At 42.1% G+C, this 19,135-nt stretch overlaps 3 protein-coding genes across 4 annotated transcripts in view; 2 read left to right on the forward strand and 1 right to left on the reverse strand.

The window, feature by feature from the left end:
• The window catches only part of p2rx5 (purinergic receptor P2X, ligand-gated ion channel, 5), a 9,472-nt gene extending 1,713 nt beyond the window's left edge, over positions 1-7,759 (forward strand). The window contains exons 3-12 of the mRNA XM_008301844.1: positions 242-313; positions 419-494; positions 1,278-1,362; positions 1,542-1,622; positions 3,599-3,740; positions 5,910-6,043; positions 6,139-6,232; positions 6,323-6,388; positions 6,556-6,644; positions 6,737-7,759. Of these exons, the coding sequence (XP_008300066.1) occupies positions 242-313; positions 419-494; positions 1,278-1,362; positions 1,542-1,622; positions 3,599-3,740; positions 5,910-6,043; positions 6,139-6,232; positions 6,323-6,388; positions 6,556-6,644; positions 6,737-7,007 (1,110 nt within the window). The 3' untranslated portion in view covers positions 7,008-7,759. The remainder of the gene's footprint in view (positions 1-241; positions 314-418; positions 495-1,277; positions 1,363-1,541; positions 1,623-3,598; positions 3,741-5,909; positions 6,044-6,138; positions 6,233-6,322; positions 6,389-6,555; positions 6,645-6,736) is intronic.
• Positions 7,760-10,493: 2,734 nt separating this feature from the next.
• Positions 10,494-12,753, reverse strand: emc6 (ER membrane protein complex subunit 6). Of its 2 annotated transcripts, none has more exons than XM_008301846.1 (2): positions 12,568-12,753; positions 10,494-11,188 (listed from the first exon to the last, which is right to left on the reverse strand). In XM_008301846.1, the coding sequence occupies exon 2, from the start codon at positions 11,155-11,157 to the stop codon at positions 10,825-10,827; it is 333 nt and encodes a 110-aa protein (XP_008300068.1). In that variant the 5' UTR covers positions 11,158-11,188; positions 12,568-12,753; the 3' UTR covers positions 10,494-10,824. The 2 variants fall into 2 exon arrangements, with proteins under 2 accessions (XP_008300068.1, XP_008300067.1); XM_008301845.1 differs by having other exon boundaries at positions 10,494-11,191.
• Positions 12,754-13,767: 1,014 nt separating this feature from the next.
• On the forward strand, positions 13,768-19,062 carry shpk (sedoheptulokinase; the record flags this gene model as incomplete). Its single annotated transcript, XM_008301848.1, has 6 exons — positions 13,768-13,905; positions 13,993-14,134; positions 17,728-17,902; positions 17,991-18,143; positions 18,351-18,526; positions 18,847-19,062. Coding segments are annotated over exons 1-6 (1,000 nt in total), but the record flags the coding sequence as incomplete, so codon positions are not given.
• Between the last annotated feature and the right edge of the window lie 73 nt (positions 19,063-19,135).

Consider the following 19,135-nt stretch of genomic DNA (forward strand, 5'->3'; position numbering starts at 1 on the left):
TCTATCTATCTATCTATCTATCTATCTATCTATCTATCTATCTATCTATCTATCACAGCATTCCCCCATTAAGCTCCTGTCAAGCGAGCTAATGAGGCCATTAAGTGTCTGTGTTGCCTGATATCATTAGCCTCAGCGTCTGTCTCAACAGATCCAACAGTATTGAACTTCTCGGGGAGTGTAATTTGTTTAACCTTTTTGCTTCTCAATCTCACTGTCGGGACCTAATTTTATTTTGCAGGGGGAGCAGGTGTTCTTCATAGTAACGAATTACATAGAGACCCCCAATCAGAGGCTGGGCTTCTGTGCTGAGGTGGGTACACCGAGGAAGAGGAGTCTCATTTTAAAATTATTATTATGATTATTTTGATGTATTCTTTCCATTCTAAAAATTCAGCAATGATTGTACCTCTCGCAGAGTTTCAAGGTGCCAAACGGACGATGTCAAAATGACAGTGACTGCATGGAAGGGGAGAGTGTAACAGCCGGGCACGGTGAGAAAACCTCCGACTTACATCTGAATAGTGGTCAGGATTTAGCATCAGGTACAGGTTCACATATTCATCAGTAGATAAGAATAATATACATATGTCTCATTTCACGAGTGTAGTCAAGCTGTCTTAAATAACTTTGACCACACGTCGTATCTTCTGCTTCAAACGCAGTGCTGTCTCTATTATTACAATAAAGACCCACTCCAGTGACATCAAGTTATTTCACCTTGCTACCACGACCATGTGGTGTTTTTATATGCTATATCATGAGCTAAATAAGCCGTCAACCCTAAAGCTGAGCATTCTCACCTTGAAGCTGCAGTGTTCTGAAAAAAAGCACACATTCAGACTTCCATTCTTTCAGTCCTGTCAGCTTGCAGGATGGAGCTTTCTGCATCATTCTTCTACTTTAGAATTGACTTCTGGGTTGAACATGTGTGACTGAATCAGTCCGACACTAAAAGGTGCCACTGTGTAGCAGAGAGTAGATGCAGACTTGTAGGTGAGCTGGTGTGCTCAGCTGCAGCGGTTAGTGGACAGAGAGGCAAGAACTTTATAACCAACACACTCTGAATGAAGCAGCAGTGGAGCGTTGCATCAAAGCAAATTCAAGGCAGGAAGGGATTAGTTTTGTTGAAAATAAAACCTCTAAATGTGTAACTTGTTTTGTTTCAATGCTATTCTGTAATATTAGACATTTTCCACCATATTTTCCAGTATGTTTTGTGATAGAATAAATTCACTTTAACCCAGCCAACAATCTTTCTCCTCTCTGTGTGTTAGGAATCAAGACCGGCCTGTGTTTGAACAGCACTGGGACGTGTGAGATTCACGCTTGGTGTCCCGTCGAATACAGCAAAAGACCCACGTGAGAATCCCTCCTTCCTGGCAGAACTTTGGAATTTTGCCATTTTGCGCTACTACACCGACACTCACCCTGATCCCTCACACGGACCGAGATATTTCACAGGTTCTATTTATTACTAATGCAGCCTGTCAGCTCCATTTGTTTATTTCACATAGCTGCCTGTCCGCTTTCTTTGACAGGGAACCCCTACTGAGCGAAGCAGAAAACTTCACCATCTACATCAAGAATTTCATCAGGTTCCCAAAGTTTGAATTCTCCAAGTAAGTAGCTGCAAGTGGCTGCTGATTGCCGCAGTGACTGAATGGCTTCAAGGCATCGTGGCGTGGAGTGAGCTGAGGGGGATATACATGTTCCAATGGCTGCTTTAAATAGCTTTAGGGTGCAGAGAGCCCTCTATTTATACCAGACTGTGCATTGCAGTCAGTGAGACAGTGAAACAGTCATTTGAGATGTCCTTGACAGCAGGCCTTGCTCTGGACAGGTGTCCGATCAGATGGGGCTAGCCCAGGGAGCTGCTGCCCTCTCTGCTGCTTCCTGTTCGAGTGCTGCTGCTGCAGCATGTGAACAGGAAGCAGCAGAGAGGTGAGCACTTCACCGCTACTTTCTGTTTCTTCCCTTCTTCTGCTCTTTCACTGCTCATTCAACGCCTGTGCTGATGCAGCGCTTGAACAGGAAGCAGCAGTTTATAGCTGCCGCTGCAAGCTGCTGCTAATTCATCAGTCAGGATGCTGTTCTAATTACACTGACACCTCTCTTATGTTTTCTCTGTAATCTTTATGCGCTTATGCTTAATGGAGATAGATAACACAATTCCTTCCCTTGGGGGTTAGTCAACATGGCTGGCAACACGTCTCACAGCGTGACGTATCCAGTTACACTCTGTTCTGAGGTGCCAGACGGTGTAATTGTGTGCGCTGTAATTGACATGCACATACTGTATATGCTGGATCAGTGGAGTCCAAAAGTCTGACAACACAAAGTCATGACAATCTGACACATTTTCATATTAACAAATAAGCAAACCAAAAAATATCTAAACATTTTTTTAAAAACAAGAAGTTCTGACGTGTTATGAAGGAAGAAATAGTTCATATTCTGCAGTATTTTTAGGTCACCACTCCAACTGAGGTGGACGAACAGCACAGATTCCATCGACTCATCTGACAAGTGTTCAGCTAAATCAACCTGAAGACGTTGTTCACCTGACTCAGAATTTCCAGCAGAACGTTGCTCACTAAGTATGACAGTGGGACGCATGACATCAGAACCAAGTGAAAGTGCCAGAAGTCCGATTGTTATTCTAAGCAAAGAGCGGCTCTCTCAGCGTCAGAACTCGCTGAATGACACGCAGCACATGGCCCCCGGCTGGGACTCAGACTGGGGACCCACTGCTCAGGGTTTATGAGCACGAAGCACTCAGTGAATGGGCTGTTCCACACAGGGAGAATTTGCCTGATAAGAAATCAGCACAAGTCCTGTCAGTAGAAGGTTTTCTAGTCGTGCTCTCAGAGAATGAAAACCGCTTCTCAGGAGGGAAATGAGGATAAAAGGGACTAAGACATAGCAGCATTTTAAGGTTTACTAATGAGTTCTTTAGTCGTGATGAGTCTGGGGCCTTCTTTAGAGTTTGAATAATGGACTCGTGTTTGGTCAGAGTGGAGTTGATTCAGTGCAGATGATGTTCTCTGGTTTGCATCTTTGTGCTGAAGCATTCATTCTGCAGCAGCCTAATGAGGCCGCACACACCTCAAAGCTTTGACTTGAAGACCAAAGAAGACAAATGAGTGCTGACTGTCATGGACTTTAGTCACCTGACCTTCAAACCCACTGAATATTTATAAGAAAACCAAACCTTCCCTGTTATCCCACCATATATCTGAGTGGAGTCCACACATCTGGGCTTACAGAAATAATGATATTATGTAAGGGACTGTAAAAGACGTTGTACAAGCTTTATAACTCTAAGTAGTAACTATGTCTAAAGACCACAAGGTCAAAGCCGATATGAAAAGGAAAGAATATTCTGTGCTTCTTATTTGACAAGGGTCAGATATTTTTTTTCTCTGCTGCAACATGAAAAAACTTTCTTTGAAAAATCTTTTGCATTTTTCACTTCAGCGTTCAGCCTTTTGCATGGATAAACTCAGAAATATATGAATTTAATTGCAAGAATAAGACTAGTTTCTGCAGTTTATGGACATTTATTTCCTACACGTCTGCCGTCTTTACCTCTCAGGTCCAACGTCCTGGAAACCTCCGATGAGAACTACCTGAAGAGATGCTCCTACGACAAAGAGAACCATCCTTACTGTCCCATCTTCCGCCTCGCAGATATCGTCAGCAGCACTGGAAATGACTTTCAGGACATGGCTGTGAAGGTACAAAATGTAATAATGTTCCAGTTAAGACTGTGTGTGGGAGTGACTTCAGTTCCTGCCTTTCCTTTTCACAATAGGCCATAATAGACCATCGTGTTTCTGAATTATGGAAATCTACTTGTGACTGCAGTAATAATTGCGCAATAACTCAAACCAACAAGGTAATCATACTTCCTGCTAACAAGGTGCTGTGTTGCAGAGAATCAAAACAAAAGCAGGCCCCAGTGTCTCAGTCATCTATCTGTGATTGTGGAGGTGGAAAAACAGCTCTGAGAAATGGAGGAAGACAAACTCCGGTTATGATTGTGCAGGCAACAGTTTGTCACGCCGCCCTCGTTCTCTCTCCGTGGTCTCTGTAGAGATCCCATAACAGACACATGTCATGAAATCACACTAAATTGACTGATTTACAAGGAGATGGCCGACTTGCACCATAAAAAACTGATTTGTTTCTGTGGTTAGAGGGAAAATCTGTAATTAGCCTAAATGTGGAACACAAAACAAAAGCATCCCTCCCTACATGACGACAAAAGACTGTGTTAACAAACCACAGGCTCTGGGCTGAACTAGCTGGTTAACAGCAGTTTCACACAAAAGTCCTTCTCCAAAACAGAATCCTGCATATTTATTTATTTTTCCTTTGCCATATTTTGCCTTTATTGAACAGCTGAGGGCTGCAAGGTGGCTCGGTGGTTAGCACTGTTGCCTCGCAGCAAGAAGGTCGCTGGTTCGCGTCCCGGTGAGGACACCCGGGATCTTTCTGTGTGGAGTCTCCATGTTCTCCCCGTGCAGCGTGGGTTCTCTCCGGGTTCTCCAGCTTCCTCCCACAGTCCAAAAACATGTTGAGGTTAATTGGTGATTCTAAATTGTCTAAAATGTGAGTGTGCTTGGTTGTCTGTCTCTAAGTGTAGCCCTGTGATAGACTGGTGACCTGTCCAGGTGAACCTGCCTTCACCCTGAGTCAGCTGGGATAGACTCCAGCCCCCCACGACCCTAGTGAGGATTAAGCTAATGGATGAATGGATGGATGGATGAACTATCATCAACATCATTGTTTTTAAAATACAAAAACAGAAGGATATAATATAGTGCCTTAATCAGTAGATACAGTCATGAACAGAAGTTCCCATACACTTGTAAAGACCATGTCTATCATGGCAGTGTTGAGTTTTCAGTGGCTCCTACAACTCAGACTTTTCTAGGATGAAATGATTAAAACACATGCGTCTGTGTCATAAAAAAAACAATCATGCACTTTGGTTCTTTCATAGATTTTTTTTTACTGTGGATGTCAAAATCTGCTGGATCAATCTATACATACAGCAATGCAAAGATTTGGTAAATGTCTTCTGGCCATTTTCACCTTAATTAGGTGCTTTTTAGTAGCCGTCCACAAGCTTCTGGTTTTATCTTTGACCACTCCTCTTGACAGAATTAGTGCTTGACTTTTTTCTTCTGTACAGTCCATAAAATGCTTGATGGGCTTTGATGTTGCTGAAATTAGATTCTGATAAAGCTCATCATTAGTTTACACAAATACAGTCCTTCAACAACATCCATCCATAATCTATACATCGCTTAATCCTCACTTTGTCATCTTAAAAATATTTTAACAGTTTATTTCTACGTATTAGATGCTCTGAAATCGCCATACACGCTTTTCAGCTTGATTAAATTGTGATTTTTTTTCTTCTGTTCTTCACATGTGGTTTAAATAAACGTTCATTGATTCAATATCTTCCACAAAAATGTCCCAAAACTGATTCACGTCTCAGTCAGGCTGAACTTTATTACTTTAATTAAGTCATGCTGCGAATACAAAGGTAGTTTCACTGAAGTAAGACTTTTAATGCAGGACTTCGACTTGAAAGAAGTATTTTTACATAATCGTGCTGGCTCTTAGGTAAAGGATAGTTTTTCTGCTATCAGGGAAGCCGAGCTATTTAATTACCTACCATATGAACTCAGATGTGCAAAATTAGTATTTTCTTTCAAAAGGCTTTTAGAACGACGTGATGTGCTTCTAACTTGTACATATATGTTGCGGTATGATGTGTTTATGACCATTTTAACATTTTGTTTAAAAAGTTTGAATTCTTTTTAGGCGGATTGTAACACCAGCTTTCAGCAAATGGACTTATTCTTGTTCACAACGTTTGTACTCCTCAGGGCGGCTCTGTCGGTATTCTGATCGAGTGGAAATGCGACCTGGATAAAGACGCCTCTCAGTGTCAACCCCGGTACAGCTTCTCCCGTCTGGACATGAACTTCAACAACTCCATCACGTCAGGATACAACTTCCGGTTTGTCCTCTTTAGCCTAAATAAATCTGTCAATCCACTCTGCTCTCATCTGATCTGGTTTCATCTTTTATCTGCTAAACTCGTTTCCCCTGCAGATATGCCAGATACTACAAGGATGACAACGGTGAAACCTACCGCACCCTGTATAAAGTGTATGGGATTCGCTTCGATATAATGATCAATGGCCAGGTACAGCGGCAATATGAGCAGTTTTTTCACAAGTCAAGTCCATGTTTCTGGTCACAGGCTTGCAGTGAATGTCTTGTCATTGTTTTCCAGGCTGGGAAATTCAGTATTGTTCCCACAATAATTGCCATCGGCTCTGGTGTTGCTCTGCTGGGTATAGTAAGTAATTTAATCAAATATTCTGTTGATGTGTCAGTGATTAGTCTGCAATTACTGAGACGGCTTACGTTTTGAAAAATGTCATGTTACAGTGCCACCACATGTATAATCATCAGTAACAACAGTGATGATTTTCTGCAGCTTGTTGACGGTGTCGTTTCTTACAGGGAGCCTTTGCATGTGATATGATTCTGCTGTACATGATGAACACGAGCTCCTTCTACAGAGATAAGAAGTTTGAAATCATCAACTTTAAGTAGGACTCACTGTATTTGGGGCTTTTGAATTAAACATTTTATGAATGTGGCCCATCACACTGACACATCTCTGTCATTCTGCGTGCATCAGGAAAGAAAATAACAAATCCAAGGATGGGAAAGCAGGACACCGGGAGAGGAGGTCCAGGAAACCGGCGGCAGACAAAGAGGCGGCCAACTCCTTAAAAAAGTCAGACGAGACTGAACTCACTGTGGAGTCTTCTCTTGGCGCAGAGAACCGGCCGTCTGTGGAGAAACGGGGTCCCACCATTCCACGCAACACAGGACAGCGATACTCCGCCGTTCTCTCCCCCCAGGGCGCAGAGCCGAAGCATCACATCACCTTCTCTTCACACAATTAGGTTTGCAGGCAGAGCAGGACGAATCTCCTTGCGGTGGCCTCGGCTACGCTGCAGGAGGTGGAACCAAAAGTCAGACTGATTCTCACCTGCTGGCACGCTCACTAGCATGAGTGACGTTTGCCCCGACTGGAGACGTGTTGGTCCAGGAAAATGTTGTGCACCGTGAGAGAGGGCCGGGACTCTGATGTTCACAGGAAGGTGGCTGGGTCAGGATTCAAAAGGTGGGAGATTAAAAGAGGTCCATTCATAGTCCTGTTCAACTAGCAGAGCGACAGCTGTTATAAGAACCAATAGATAGCGATAAAATAGCTAAAACTTGAAGTGAATTGTCAAATATTCCCCATGCACAGTCGTTCAAAAAGTTTAATCTGGACCAGAATGATCTGGATTTGGTAATCCCATGTTTTGTGGAGGCTGGATTGGATCACTCTCATGCAGATGCAAACTTTTCAAGATCACCAAATGTCATAGCTCTAAATGGGACTAAATATCACAGTGTAGGCTAGCAGGAAGATTCACTTTCTTTTAAACAGCCAGACCCCCCATTAGACACGTTTTAAATAATAAAACATAGCGAAATGTCCAATAGGTAACAGAAAAAGAATGTTCAGAGTTCTACTTTTCTTTTTTGACCAGACAATTTTTTAAGGTTTCATCCAATCTGATAGCTGAAACACAGTCACATTGCTTCTGACCAGTTGGGCTCCAGGTGCTGCTTCATGTGGTGGAAATAAACTTGTTGAGAAAGAAAACCAATTGGCCAAGATTTGTCTTAATAAGAGTTCGAGAGCAGATACTGTGTGTGAAACAGTTTCCAAAGGTGTTAACAGAAAAACAGGATGTAATTCAGCCTATACGTGAGCAGACAGAGACAATTCCAGTAAAACATTAAAAAACAGACTCATGAAAAACAGAAACTAGATCTGGGGTGTCTGAAAGTTCATCTGATTTTGTGGTCAGGAAAGTGTGGTTGCAGCCGTGTGTACAAAGCAGAGTGTACGTGATGCAGCCTAAAAGAAGGTTTTCCATCTACACACAGAGAATATATCTACAGTCATGACTCCATAATCCGACACTAAATGTAAAACCTTCTTTTATGTCAGACTGTCGTGCTTGAAGGGTCATTTATTGTTAATATTTATTGTTTACAGTTGTTATAATAACTAGTGTATTGTTGGAACACTGCGTATCGCTGGATTTCACGCCTAACTTACTGGTGTGCTTGTGCACGTTCCGGTCACTTCCACCTTGTTGGAACGGTCCAACGGGGTGGAAGTGGCCGGAACACACAGGCAGTACTTGACTGCTGATGCTGGTTTAGAATAGCGGTCACACTTCTATTTCCACCATTGGCGGCGGCGGGGGAGTGGCAGATAGGCTCCACCGTTACCATTCATGTTTACTTCCGTAAACACTGAGCGCGCTCGCTGCGTGTGACGTCGTCGTGTTCTCTTCTGTGCATGTGGGACACTTTTGGGTCGTATGAAGATCACACAGCAGATCACATACAAGTCGCATTTAATTGGAAATGTGAACAAACTCGCAAGAAAAATTGGATTTCACAAAAGTATCTGAATTGAGCATTAAGTCCTGCAGTCTGAATCTGTCGGATTGTTCAGTCAGATAATACGTCGTTATCCTTATTTGTGACATAAAATGTTATGTCGGAGTTGGAATCCAAGACTGTCGGTATGTTAAGGCTGTTTTTCATGGGTATTCTGATTGTTAAGGGTCAGATTATCGAGTTATGACTGTACTTTACTTTATTTTTACTTTTTATTTTCCAAATTCCATACTTACATCTGTTTGGCTGTTGATCTGACTAAATGTCCAGTTTGAGGAATTAATGACGTCCCTTAGATTTTAATTTTGCCCTTTCATGAATTAAAAAAAAATACAAAATTCACAACATGAAAAATCAACTGCAGCCATTTATATGTTGCCAAAACTTCAACATGGACCTTAAACGTAGACGTTAGATAAACTGAACACCGTTGACTAAAAAACGACGTGAACTCTGCAAAGTCGTCTAAAAAAGAATCTGTCAGGCAACAAATTATTTTTTAAAAAAATGGCACTTGGAAGCAACATACAAGAAAATGCGTGAATGATGTCATATGTTGATGTTTCAGTTGGACACATCATGTACTTGTGTTGTGCCAGTCATGTGAGTGTACTGTTAAACACTGCTGCTACGTCTGCTGCTGTACAATCAGTTTGCTCTGCTGACTGTGACTTTGATATCGGCTGTGTGACGGCAACAATACAATCATATTTACGGCATAATTCCCTGGTGAAGCTGAGGAATGCAGTCTGTGCTAACTCACCTCCAAGTTCATGTCATATGAAAGCTTCTGCTAATGTCATGTGACTCTGCAAAATCCCAAAGTTTTCAAGTTTGGCCCTCTGAGTTAAAGCCTAAGCCTCACCCACTGCTTTTTTTTTTTTATTTTTTTAACTGAATTGGTTTGAAATTGGAGTCTCCATGTTCTCCTCGTGCAGCGTGGGTTCTCTCTGGTTTCTCCGGCTTCCTCCTACAGTCCAGAAACATGTTGAGGTTAATTGGTGATTCTAAATTGTCCGTAGGTGTGAATGTGAGTGTGCTTGGTTGTCTGTCTCTAAGTGTAGCCCTGTGATAGACTGGTGACCTGTCCAGGGTGTCCCCTGCCTTCACCCTGAGTCAGCTGGGATAGACTCCAGCTCCCCAAGACCCTAGTGAGGATTAAGTGGTGTATAGATAATGGATGGATGGCATGTTTACGGGGCTGACTTGTGATTCTGTTTTTAATTTTCCTTAATGTTAATTATTAGGTTAGAATGGGTGCTGATACTGATTGTATCTAATTTTTAAAATGTTAAATGTTATATTACTCTAGCATTTTTTAATTTCCTCTGAACAAAGTTGCGGCATTGACATAAACTAAAACTGAAAATGTTTTTGAAAAGAATATAGTCACATCACTATAGGAAGTGCTCCATCATCAGCCCTGAAGATCTGTGGCTGTCAGTTTTTATTTAATATAACAGAACTGTTTTACTACACAAAGTAAAAATTTGGTTGCAACAATATGAATGTTCAGAACAAATTTCAAACCAAACCGATATAAAAATAATTGGTGAGGTTTAGAAATGGCTGCAAAATTGTTAAAATATGACTCAAAAAATTTAGAAGTCAAAAATTCATAAAAGCTTTGGGATTTTGCAGCGTAACAGCAGCTTTCACATGAATCTTTTCAAGCAAATTTAAGACAATTTAAGACCAGAAGGGTTTGGCGAGTTGCCACAGAATACCCACAAGTCCACTGTGAGAGGACAAGGTCACCATGGTGACGTACTGGTAGGTCTGTAACCGAATGGACATTTAATTGCAGGAACTCCACCTCCTGTTTGCTCTTTCTGTTTCTATTTATTGAATGTTCTTTATTGTTGAAAACATGTATTTGTCATGTTGATCTGATGATGCCTGACAAACAAATGGATCAGTCGTGTATGCAAACAACTTGTAGAGAGGCATTTATTTCAATCTGTTAATCTACATTGTAATAACTGAGGCTCTCGTCCTGGTAATCGTATTACCGCTGACAGAGTGGGAGTTACAGGTTAAAGGAGTTCAGAGTGAAATGTGGAGCAGGAAGAAAAGAACAGTTCATTCTGTGTACAGTAATTATTAACACATCCTTCAATATATCAACAGTTTACAATGGAAAAATCAAAGGTCTTTAACTAACAGCCTATCTACAAACAGCAGGACACACAATCTTAATGATTTACGGAGCATTAGACAGAAATATTTCAGGGTTATTTAGTGCAGATCATGTTAGTACACATGCACCATCCCGTACAAGAAAGTCCAGAACAGGACGTAAGTGAAAAGACCGCCGACAAGGCCTCCGGTGAAGAGCAGCCGCCGCGACTTAAAGCATTTGTTCCACCGCCGGCCGGCCTTCAGGATGAGCAGCAGCGAGAGGAGAAACGAGGAGAGGAAGTAAAAAATGAAGCCATACAGTCCCGTCAGCCCGAGGATGCCGGCTGTTGCTCCGGACAGGGCGGAGACGGATGTGCGGCAGTAGTCCAGCACGGCTGCGTTCCCCCTCACAGCCACTTCACTGATGAACTGTGGTCCCTCGCGCTTGGCTCCAACTCCTGCCATGTTGGCTCTGGTCAGCTGCCACAGGAAGATGCTGCTGCAACAGGACACATTCAGAGGCATTTACAACACAGACAAGGGACAGCTGCTCAAACGCTGTAAATTCTTCATATGCAAGTCTACTCTTGTCAAATACTACTTTCTTCTACCTGCACATTTATTGAGCAGCTAAAGTGACGTGTTGCTTTGAAGCTTCAGTTTTATGTTCAACTTATGACGAGGTTATAATATGCAATGCCTTGCTATGGGTTAAACTTCATTATCGTGTCCCTCTTCAAAAGGTACATGAGTTACTTGCATATCAGAAATGCAGCTTCAACCAACAGCTTTGATTGTGACGTCAACTCTGAGAAACAAACAGATCGGACATAAATCCAGCTCTATGAGCACGTAGCCATTAGGACTATGTATGGTTTTTTTATGTTAGCCTGTAAGGTGGCTCTTCTGTTGTTGATGGCGATGCTAGAGAGGAGGAGACTGCTTCTCAGCAAGGACACTGACAACAGAAGAACAGATGCTGCTTGTAGTTTCCTCTGAGTTTAACCAATCAGAGATCCACACAGCAGTTTGTTAGGCCTCTCAGGAATACCTAACCTGCAGTAGATGCTTTTATTCCCAGATAACAGCCCTGAAAAAGGTCATACAGGGATTGTTTCTGCTCTCAGAACACACAGAATGGTTTGGGGTGAACTAACAACAACCCACAGCTTCCATCAGTGGAAAACTATTCACTTGCGTCTTCACCTCGTCCCCTCTTTAACTCACTACGTCCTACGCTATATGAGGATTTTGTTGGAATTTAAACTACTTGTTCTGAGTGAAAACTCCAGTGACAAAAATCTCTTATCCCCTAGATTTTATAAAGCCTGAAAATGGGGCCAGAAAGAGCCACTTGAATCACGTTAAAAGGGTACTGTAGAACTTTGGCCCAATGAGCCCTAAAACACACTGCCTACTCCAGCTTTAAAGCTTCTGCTAAACAAAACTACTACTTTAAAAAAATAGATATTGAAAGTAAGTATTGGTAGATGACTTGCAGATGCATGAAGGTCTAAGGTTCGTCTCAATTATTCAAATTAGGTAAGCAGTTGGAAAAAAAGTAAAAAATTAACAGGGGGTACACAGATCAAAACCCTCTTATGTGTCTGTCAGCAACGCTCTGTTAGCTTAGCTGCTGCTCAAACTGAAGCTAATTAGTAGATTTAACGCTTTGCTCGGGTGCTACAAGCTGCCACATGAAACGCCAAAAAGACACAAAAGCAGACTCTCCTCTACCCAGTGGAGCACAGCTGTCAGACTCGTAGACCTCCACGGAGAGCTCAGCTGCTCTATTTTAATGTTCCTGTCCCTGCTGATGCTAACCCGTTAGCATAGCTAGCTTTAGCCGCTGACGGGAGCTGCTGACAGACTCACCGGAGATAAACGTCACTGGTCGTCTCCTCACAGCGCCACTAATAAAACACGACCCGCAGGAGAAACTTCATAAACTCGGATGTTAGGTAGTTTTGAAGGAGTGTCAGCTGCTGGAAGCCCGAAACAGCGCATTCATTCTCGTTCAGATGACACTCCTAGCCCACAGTCAGCCATGCTCCTCCCGCGGTGCATTGTGGGAACATGGGAGTCATCATACGGCAGGCGACGATGTGGTGCGTTTAGGTACACTAAAGAATGGGAAATTACAGCAAACAGAAAGAACGATGACACTTCTGTCGGTGAACGGTTGTCACCCTCTGGAGGCTTTACACTGAAACACGAGCAACAATCCGCCTGGTTTACTGGAGAAACAATTAAAAAAAAATAACTCAACTTTATCTAAAACAGAAACGCTTGATTTAGTTGAGTTAATAGAAAATGTATTCTTTGTCTGGTTAAAAAAAATGCAAAAAACAAATAATAAAACATAAATAATTGCTTCTATTATATTGCAATTAACTTGTTCCAACTCTGGTATTTGTATGACCACACATAAGGTCAGTTAGTGTGTTTGTTTGTAAAGCTTTAAATCAGATAAACGAAAATGCAAATGATCTGTTCTGTTAAATGATCCTGTAGCCTAGTTAAGACTGTATATTAAATACATACACAATACAATTCATATATAGATATACACATACATATAGAGTCCATGGGTAAGCAGCATTTTTATTTTTTATTTTTTGTTTAAATTAACATTTCTGCCTTCATCTGATCAACCACCTCTGAGAACATATTTTCAGGAATGAAACAGGTGAGGCATTGTTTATATTCTTAATTACATGAGTGCTTTAGAGATTGAAATGTAGGCAGTGAGAAATAAAATACATGTTTAGTAATGAGAGAGACATTCAACTGGTGGGTTGGAGGTGGCATTAATATTTTTTTCTCTCAAGTTAGAGGCTGATTTCGTCTTCTTCTTATCATTACTAATAGTAATAGTGTTTTATTTTTATTCATTGGTATTATTATTATTATCATTATTTCGCAGTGGAACTAATCGGTGACGAGTGATTGCATCCAACAGGAAATGAAATATCCGATTCTGTTACTGTAACGTGAACGCAGCAGCAGAGTTGACTTTGCCTTCCTAGGATGATGTCGAGCTGCAAAGTGAGCACACTACAGTGATCAGCAGTCATGTCTAACTTTATCCTGGGCTTAGATGTGGGCACCACCTCTGTGAAGGTGGTTTTATTGGAAACTGGCTCCAGATCTGAAGCTGCGACCCAAACTTTACCCACGAAATGTGATCTAAGCGACAGCAGCGGGATAAAGGTGAGCGCGTTCAGGTGACGCTTTACTTTACGCTCCTGCAGATCAGTGAACTCACCAGTAGTGTGTGTGTGTGTTGTGTGCGTGCAGGCCAAAGAGCAGGACACCGGGCGGATCGTGGACGCGGTGAACCGGTGCCTCGGCCTGCTGCCCGCAGACAAGCTGCAGCGGGTCAGCAGGATCGGTGTGACCGGACAGATGCACGGAGTTTTGTTCTGGAAAGCAAAGAGCGGTGAGATGTGGCTCCGTGCGCGCTGTGACAGTTCATAACGGTTAAGTGTGCAACAGCCGCCCTGTGGTGCATGTGCAGCCCAGTCATATGAGTGGTCTCAAAAGAAATGATCCTAAAGTTAAAGTAAGGCCCCATAACTGGTACCTGGACACATGTTATAGTTTCCATATTATAAGCTTTACCTTGTTTTTAGGATCTATGGTGAAAAATTAAACAACCAGATGAATTTTGACCTGTTTCGAAAGAGTTACTCGGCTCTGTATTTGATATATTTACTATAATCTTAAATAGTGATAGGAGAATAAATACAGTTATGCTCCATATTATTTAGATTAAATGCCAAATTGTGAACCTTAAACAGGTTTCCTCTGGCTGGAAGTAACACCTACTTTAACCCTGTTCAGGACCTTCATGTTGCCATACGTAGAAGGTCTTTTATAGACCTTTATACCATGTTAAATACATTTTCTGATAAGTTGAAGTATTTTTGGTTCCAACTGCGAATGGGCTGCACAGTGGAGCGGTGGTTAGCACCGCTGCCTCACAGCAAGAAGGTCGCTGGTTCGAATAGGCACGCAAGACTTCAGGTGTCAGCCAACCGCTTGAGCGATTTGAATAGTTATTTTAGGATGGATTTAACAAGGATATTAAGTATTGTGGCATTTTGCCAGTCAGTGTTTTATAGATGAACAGAAAGCAATGCCTGGCTCGCCTTCCTGCTGGAGGTGGCCAGCCAGCGTTTTTATTCAGTAAGCAGTGATGAGTGGAATATCTGTCACAGGTAATGAATCTGAGCGCTGAGTGGTAAACAGACTCGAAGGCTTTCAGAGTGGAAACAGAGGCATTTCTGTAGATGACGTCTCCATAATCTAGGACAGACAAGAAGACTGTTTCGATTATTTGCTTTCTACAAAATACAGGAAAAGTGGTTCTGTTTCTGTTAAAATATCCAATTTTTTGTAGCTTGCAGATTAATGTTTTGATATGATTTTTTTTTTGGTCCAGATAGATGCCTAGTTATTTATATTCTGAGACTGTCTCTGGATGTTCTGCCCAGTCAGAGTAGTGATGTTGAAAATGCCTTTAGGGAATCCTCTGGCTCTGGAGAAGAGCATGTCTTTAGTCTTTTTAGCATTGATGAAAAGTTTTAAGTGGAACAGTGCATTTTGAAATTGCTCAAAGGCTTGTTGTAGAGATTGAATGGCCGACTGTGCAGTATTAGAAAAACAGTATAGAATGATGTCATCTGCGTATAGATGGGAAGAACAATTTGTCACGGTGGATGAGATGTTATTGATGTGTGGGATCTGCCGTTCCAACTCATGGGTTTGATGTGTTTAGTTTGGGGCTCCTGGTCAAAAGCTTAGGTGCTGCTGGAGACACACTTCTTTGTTTAGAGAAATATCTCCTTCTATGGTTATGAACCACATGTTCTGTCTTAGCTTTACGTTAACAGCCCCTTTATAAGCCAGTAGTTAAGTTTATTCTGGAGAGTGAGTCTTTTTGGCTTCGAATCCTCAAACAGGAAAACCATGGTGTCTGAGATACTGTACTTGTTTCAAAAAACTTTTTTATATACCAACAAGATGGTATCAGCGGAGAATTTCTTCATCACCTTCACATCATCGCTACTCATTGAACAACAGATGTAAACTGTGAAGAGAACAGGACCCAGAATTGAACCGTGTGGAACTCCTTTCGACAGGGGTAAAAAATTCAGAATGAACATTTCTGAAAGTTCCACACTGTTGGTAATGAGACAGGTGATTGTGGAATCATTTACATGACATATAATCACAACTAATATCATGTTACTTGTGAATTAGCATATTGTGGATGACAGAGTCTAATCCACAAACAGAGCAATGCAGTATTTCCCTTTGTCTACAGCAGATATTGTGTCATTTGTGACCAGTTTTGCTTTAAAACCTGATTGGCGTGGACTTCAAATGGAATTTTTTGAGAGGAATGATTTGAGCTGATCATTAACTAATGACTCCAGGACTTTAGCAAGACAGGATAGTTTGGAGATTGGCCAGTGGTTATTGAGATCATTTTTATCACCTCCTTCATGCAGTGGGATGACATGTGCTGACTTCCAGACCTGAAGGATCGGACCAATCGAGATGGAGAGGTTAAATGAATATGTAATCTATTCAGCAACAACTGGGGCGCAGAGCTTTAAAAAGTATGGATCCAGTTTGTCTTCCCCAGTTCCTTTCCTGGAGTCGAGTGTTTGTAGCGCCTCTCTGACAGCAGAGGGAGTGAAGGCCTGTAGAGTGAACTGGAAGAACAGCTTATAGAGGCCAGATGAGGTGAATGCTCAGTGAAGAGAACTTGGATCTATCACATTGATCTGATTTGAATGAACTGTGATTTAAAATTGAACATTAGTAAGAAAAATATACTGTTGGAGTTCACTTTTAAATAGTATCATTATTTCAGTGTCTAACATGATGATGTCCAGATGGTCTCACAGCCGTCCAGTGTTAATCGTTACTTGTAGATCTGGTCATGTAGCAGAGGGTGCACAGTCCAGACAGGCAACAAGTGCAGTGTTTTCAACATGCCAACATTCATGCACACAATACATATGAGTATAAAGGATATCTACATAAGGCTCAGTATATCTTCAGTTTTAAAATTTAAGCAAAATGCTTTCCTGTCTTGCATGTCATTATTATCATAGATCAGGAAATGTTTTTTTTAAAAAAGTAAATCAGATGCAGATACAGTCTTTAAAAAACGTGTTTTCCTCAGTATGTACAGTCAAGTGTTTGGACAGTTTCTGTTGCTCACACTGAGCAGCTTATGTCCGCCTACTTCCTGGAGAGGATTCTTGACTTGCTGTGGGTTCGTAAAGAGGTTTCTCTTCACCATGCAAATGACTTTCTGCTCATCCAGAAGCCTCGTCCTCTTCAGTCTGTCCGGTCATTTCTCCAGTTTTTCTGTGCTCTTTGTTGATTGTGGCAAAACAACTACCTTTGATTTCGGAATCACTTTTTTGAACCTCTTTATTATCTTTATCTTTATTACTTTTTTACGCCTCATATTGGCAGACAGCTCCACATCGGTTTATTGAACAACTCTGTCGGTCTGAGCCACATGTGAGCTGTTTTGTACACGAACTAACATTAAATCAACACATAAATGCCCAAGAAACATTCAGTGTCCATTTATTTCTGATCCCCTGCAGTTTCTGTAATATGTGTTTCAGGTGCTAGATCTTACACACTGTTTACTTAAACCTACTTCAAATAAAGCTGGGTAATATAATACTATTACATTCTGCATATTTTAAAGTGAATGCGATAAAGTACAACGCCTGAAGAAAGTGCAAACATTTATGATCTAGTGTGTACATGTGCAACTCTTTCTGGGAAAAAACATTCACCACTACACTCAGGGATAAAGGCTTTCAAAAAGAGAACAACTACTTTGGTGACCTCTGCTGGTTGCATCTAAAAAAAGTTTCTTTTAAACCACGTTTGTAATCTGGAATCGAGATATTAAAAACCGTGAAGTCAGATACAGCTCAGTTTGTGTTGCAGTGAACGTCTGCTGTGGAATTAAACGTCTTTTGCCTCTCGCAGGTTGCGACTGGTCCGACAGAGACTTCTTCACGGCCAGAGACACCAGTCAGCTGATCACCTGGCAAGATGGACGCTGCAGCAGCGACTTCTTGTCCTCTCTGCCAAAACCAGACTCACATCTCAGCATGGCTACAGGGTTCGGCTGTGCGACCATCTTCTGGTACATGAAACACAGGTCAGCGTGCGGCTTTTAAGAACCCAGCATAGAGTCTACTGCGCCTCTTGCTTTTGTGATATGACAGCGAGTTCTGCTTTCCCTGCAGACCTGAGTTCCTTGAGGCCTTCACGGCTGCAGGGACCATCCAGGACTATTTGGTGTCCATGCTGTGCGGTTTGGAGGGGTGTGTGATGACGCCTCAGAACGCAGCCAGCTGGGGCTTCTTCAACACTTCATCCAATCAGTGGAATGAAAACATGTATGTAAACTGATTAACGTCACCTTTTTAATAACATTTGCTTTGGTACTTGAAGGATTAAATGCATGACGAATGTTTGTGCATGCTGGATTTGAAACTTAACGCTTTGTCCAGCATCACCGGTGGACATTTTCAGAGCTGTTGTGTATAACCTACGAGCACCACACTACCTTCATACTAACCACTCTGTGTGTGTGCACGCTCCAGTCTGAAGGATGCCGGCTTCCCTTTGCACCTGCTTCCTCGGTGTGTCTCCTCTGGCAGCTTGGCAGGACAGACATGTTCTTCCTGGCATGGCATCCCTGCTGGTACACCAGTAGGCGCCGCCCTGGGAGACTTCCAGTGTTCTGTCTACTCCTGCATGAGTGCACGGACAGACGCAGGTGAAGCATTCAGTCCAGTCCTCTCTCTCTCAGGATCACACTTAATGCACTGAATGCAGCATCTCCTACAGTCTATATAGGTTAAATGCAGGAACCCATTATGGCTCCACTATGTCATATTGCATCCTGAACTAATGGTAGCCAACTCTCTTAAGGCTTAATAACATTCTAGCAGTTTATCAGAGCAGTAATGGAGACATTGCAGCCATTGTAAAATACACAGCAGTAAATATACACGTTTCAGCTTCACACACAGAAAACAAGCCTTTCTGTTGTCCACTCCTGAGCTAAAACTTTGCATCCTTCTCCTTATTTTCTAGTTCTTAACATCAGCACGTCAGCCCAGCTGACCTTCACCATGCCAGCTGACTTCAAACCTCTAGATTCTCCCGATCCTGCCTCCTCCATCGCCTACTTCCCCTACTTTGACTCCTCGTACTTGGCTGTCGCGGCGTCACTCAACGGAGGGAACGTACTGGCCACTTTTGTGGAGATGCTGAAAGCCTGGATGAGAGATCTTGGTATGTACTATTATTGTACTGTGTGCTATTATATTTAGGGTCCGAGCACCCAAAAGGGTGCGAAGACCCTATTGGAACTGCTCGGATT

The sequence above is a fragment of the Stegastes partitus genome, unplaced genomic scaffold (assembly GCF_000690725.1).
Source record: "Stegastes partitus isolate 25-593 unplaced genomic scaffold, Stegastes_partitus-1.0.2 Scaffold1720, whole genome shotgun sequence".
NCBI classification, from domain to species: domain Eukaryota; kingdom Metazoa; phylum Chordata; class Actinopteri; family Pomacentridae; genus Stegastes; species Stegastes partitus.

Excerpts from the sequence above, each read along its gene's own strand:
- emc6 (XM_008301846.1), bottom strand. The coding sequence starts at position 11,157 with ATGGCAGGAGTTGGAGCCAAGCGCGAGGGACCACAGTTCATCAGTGAA.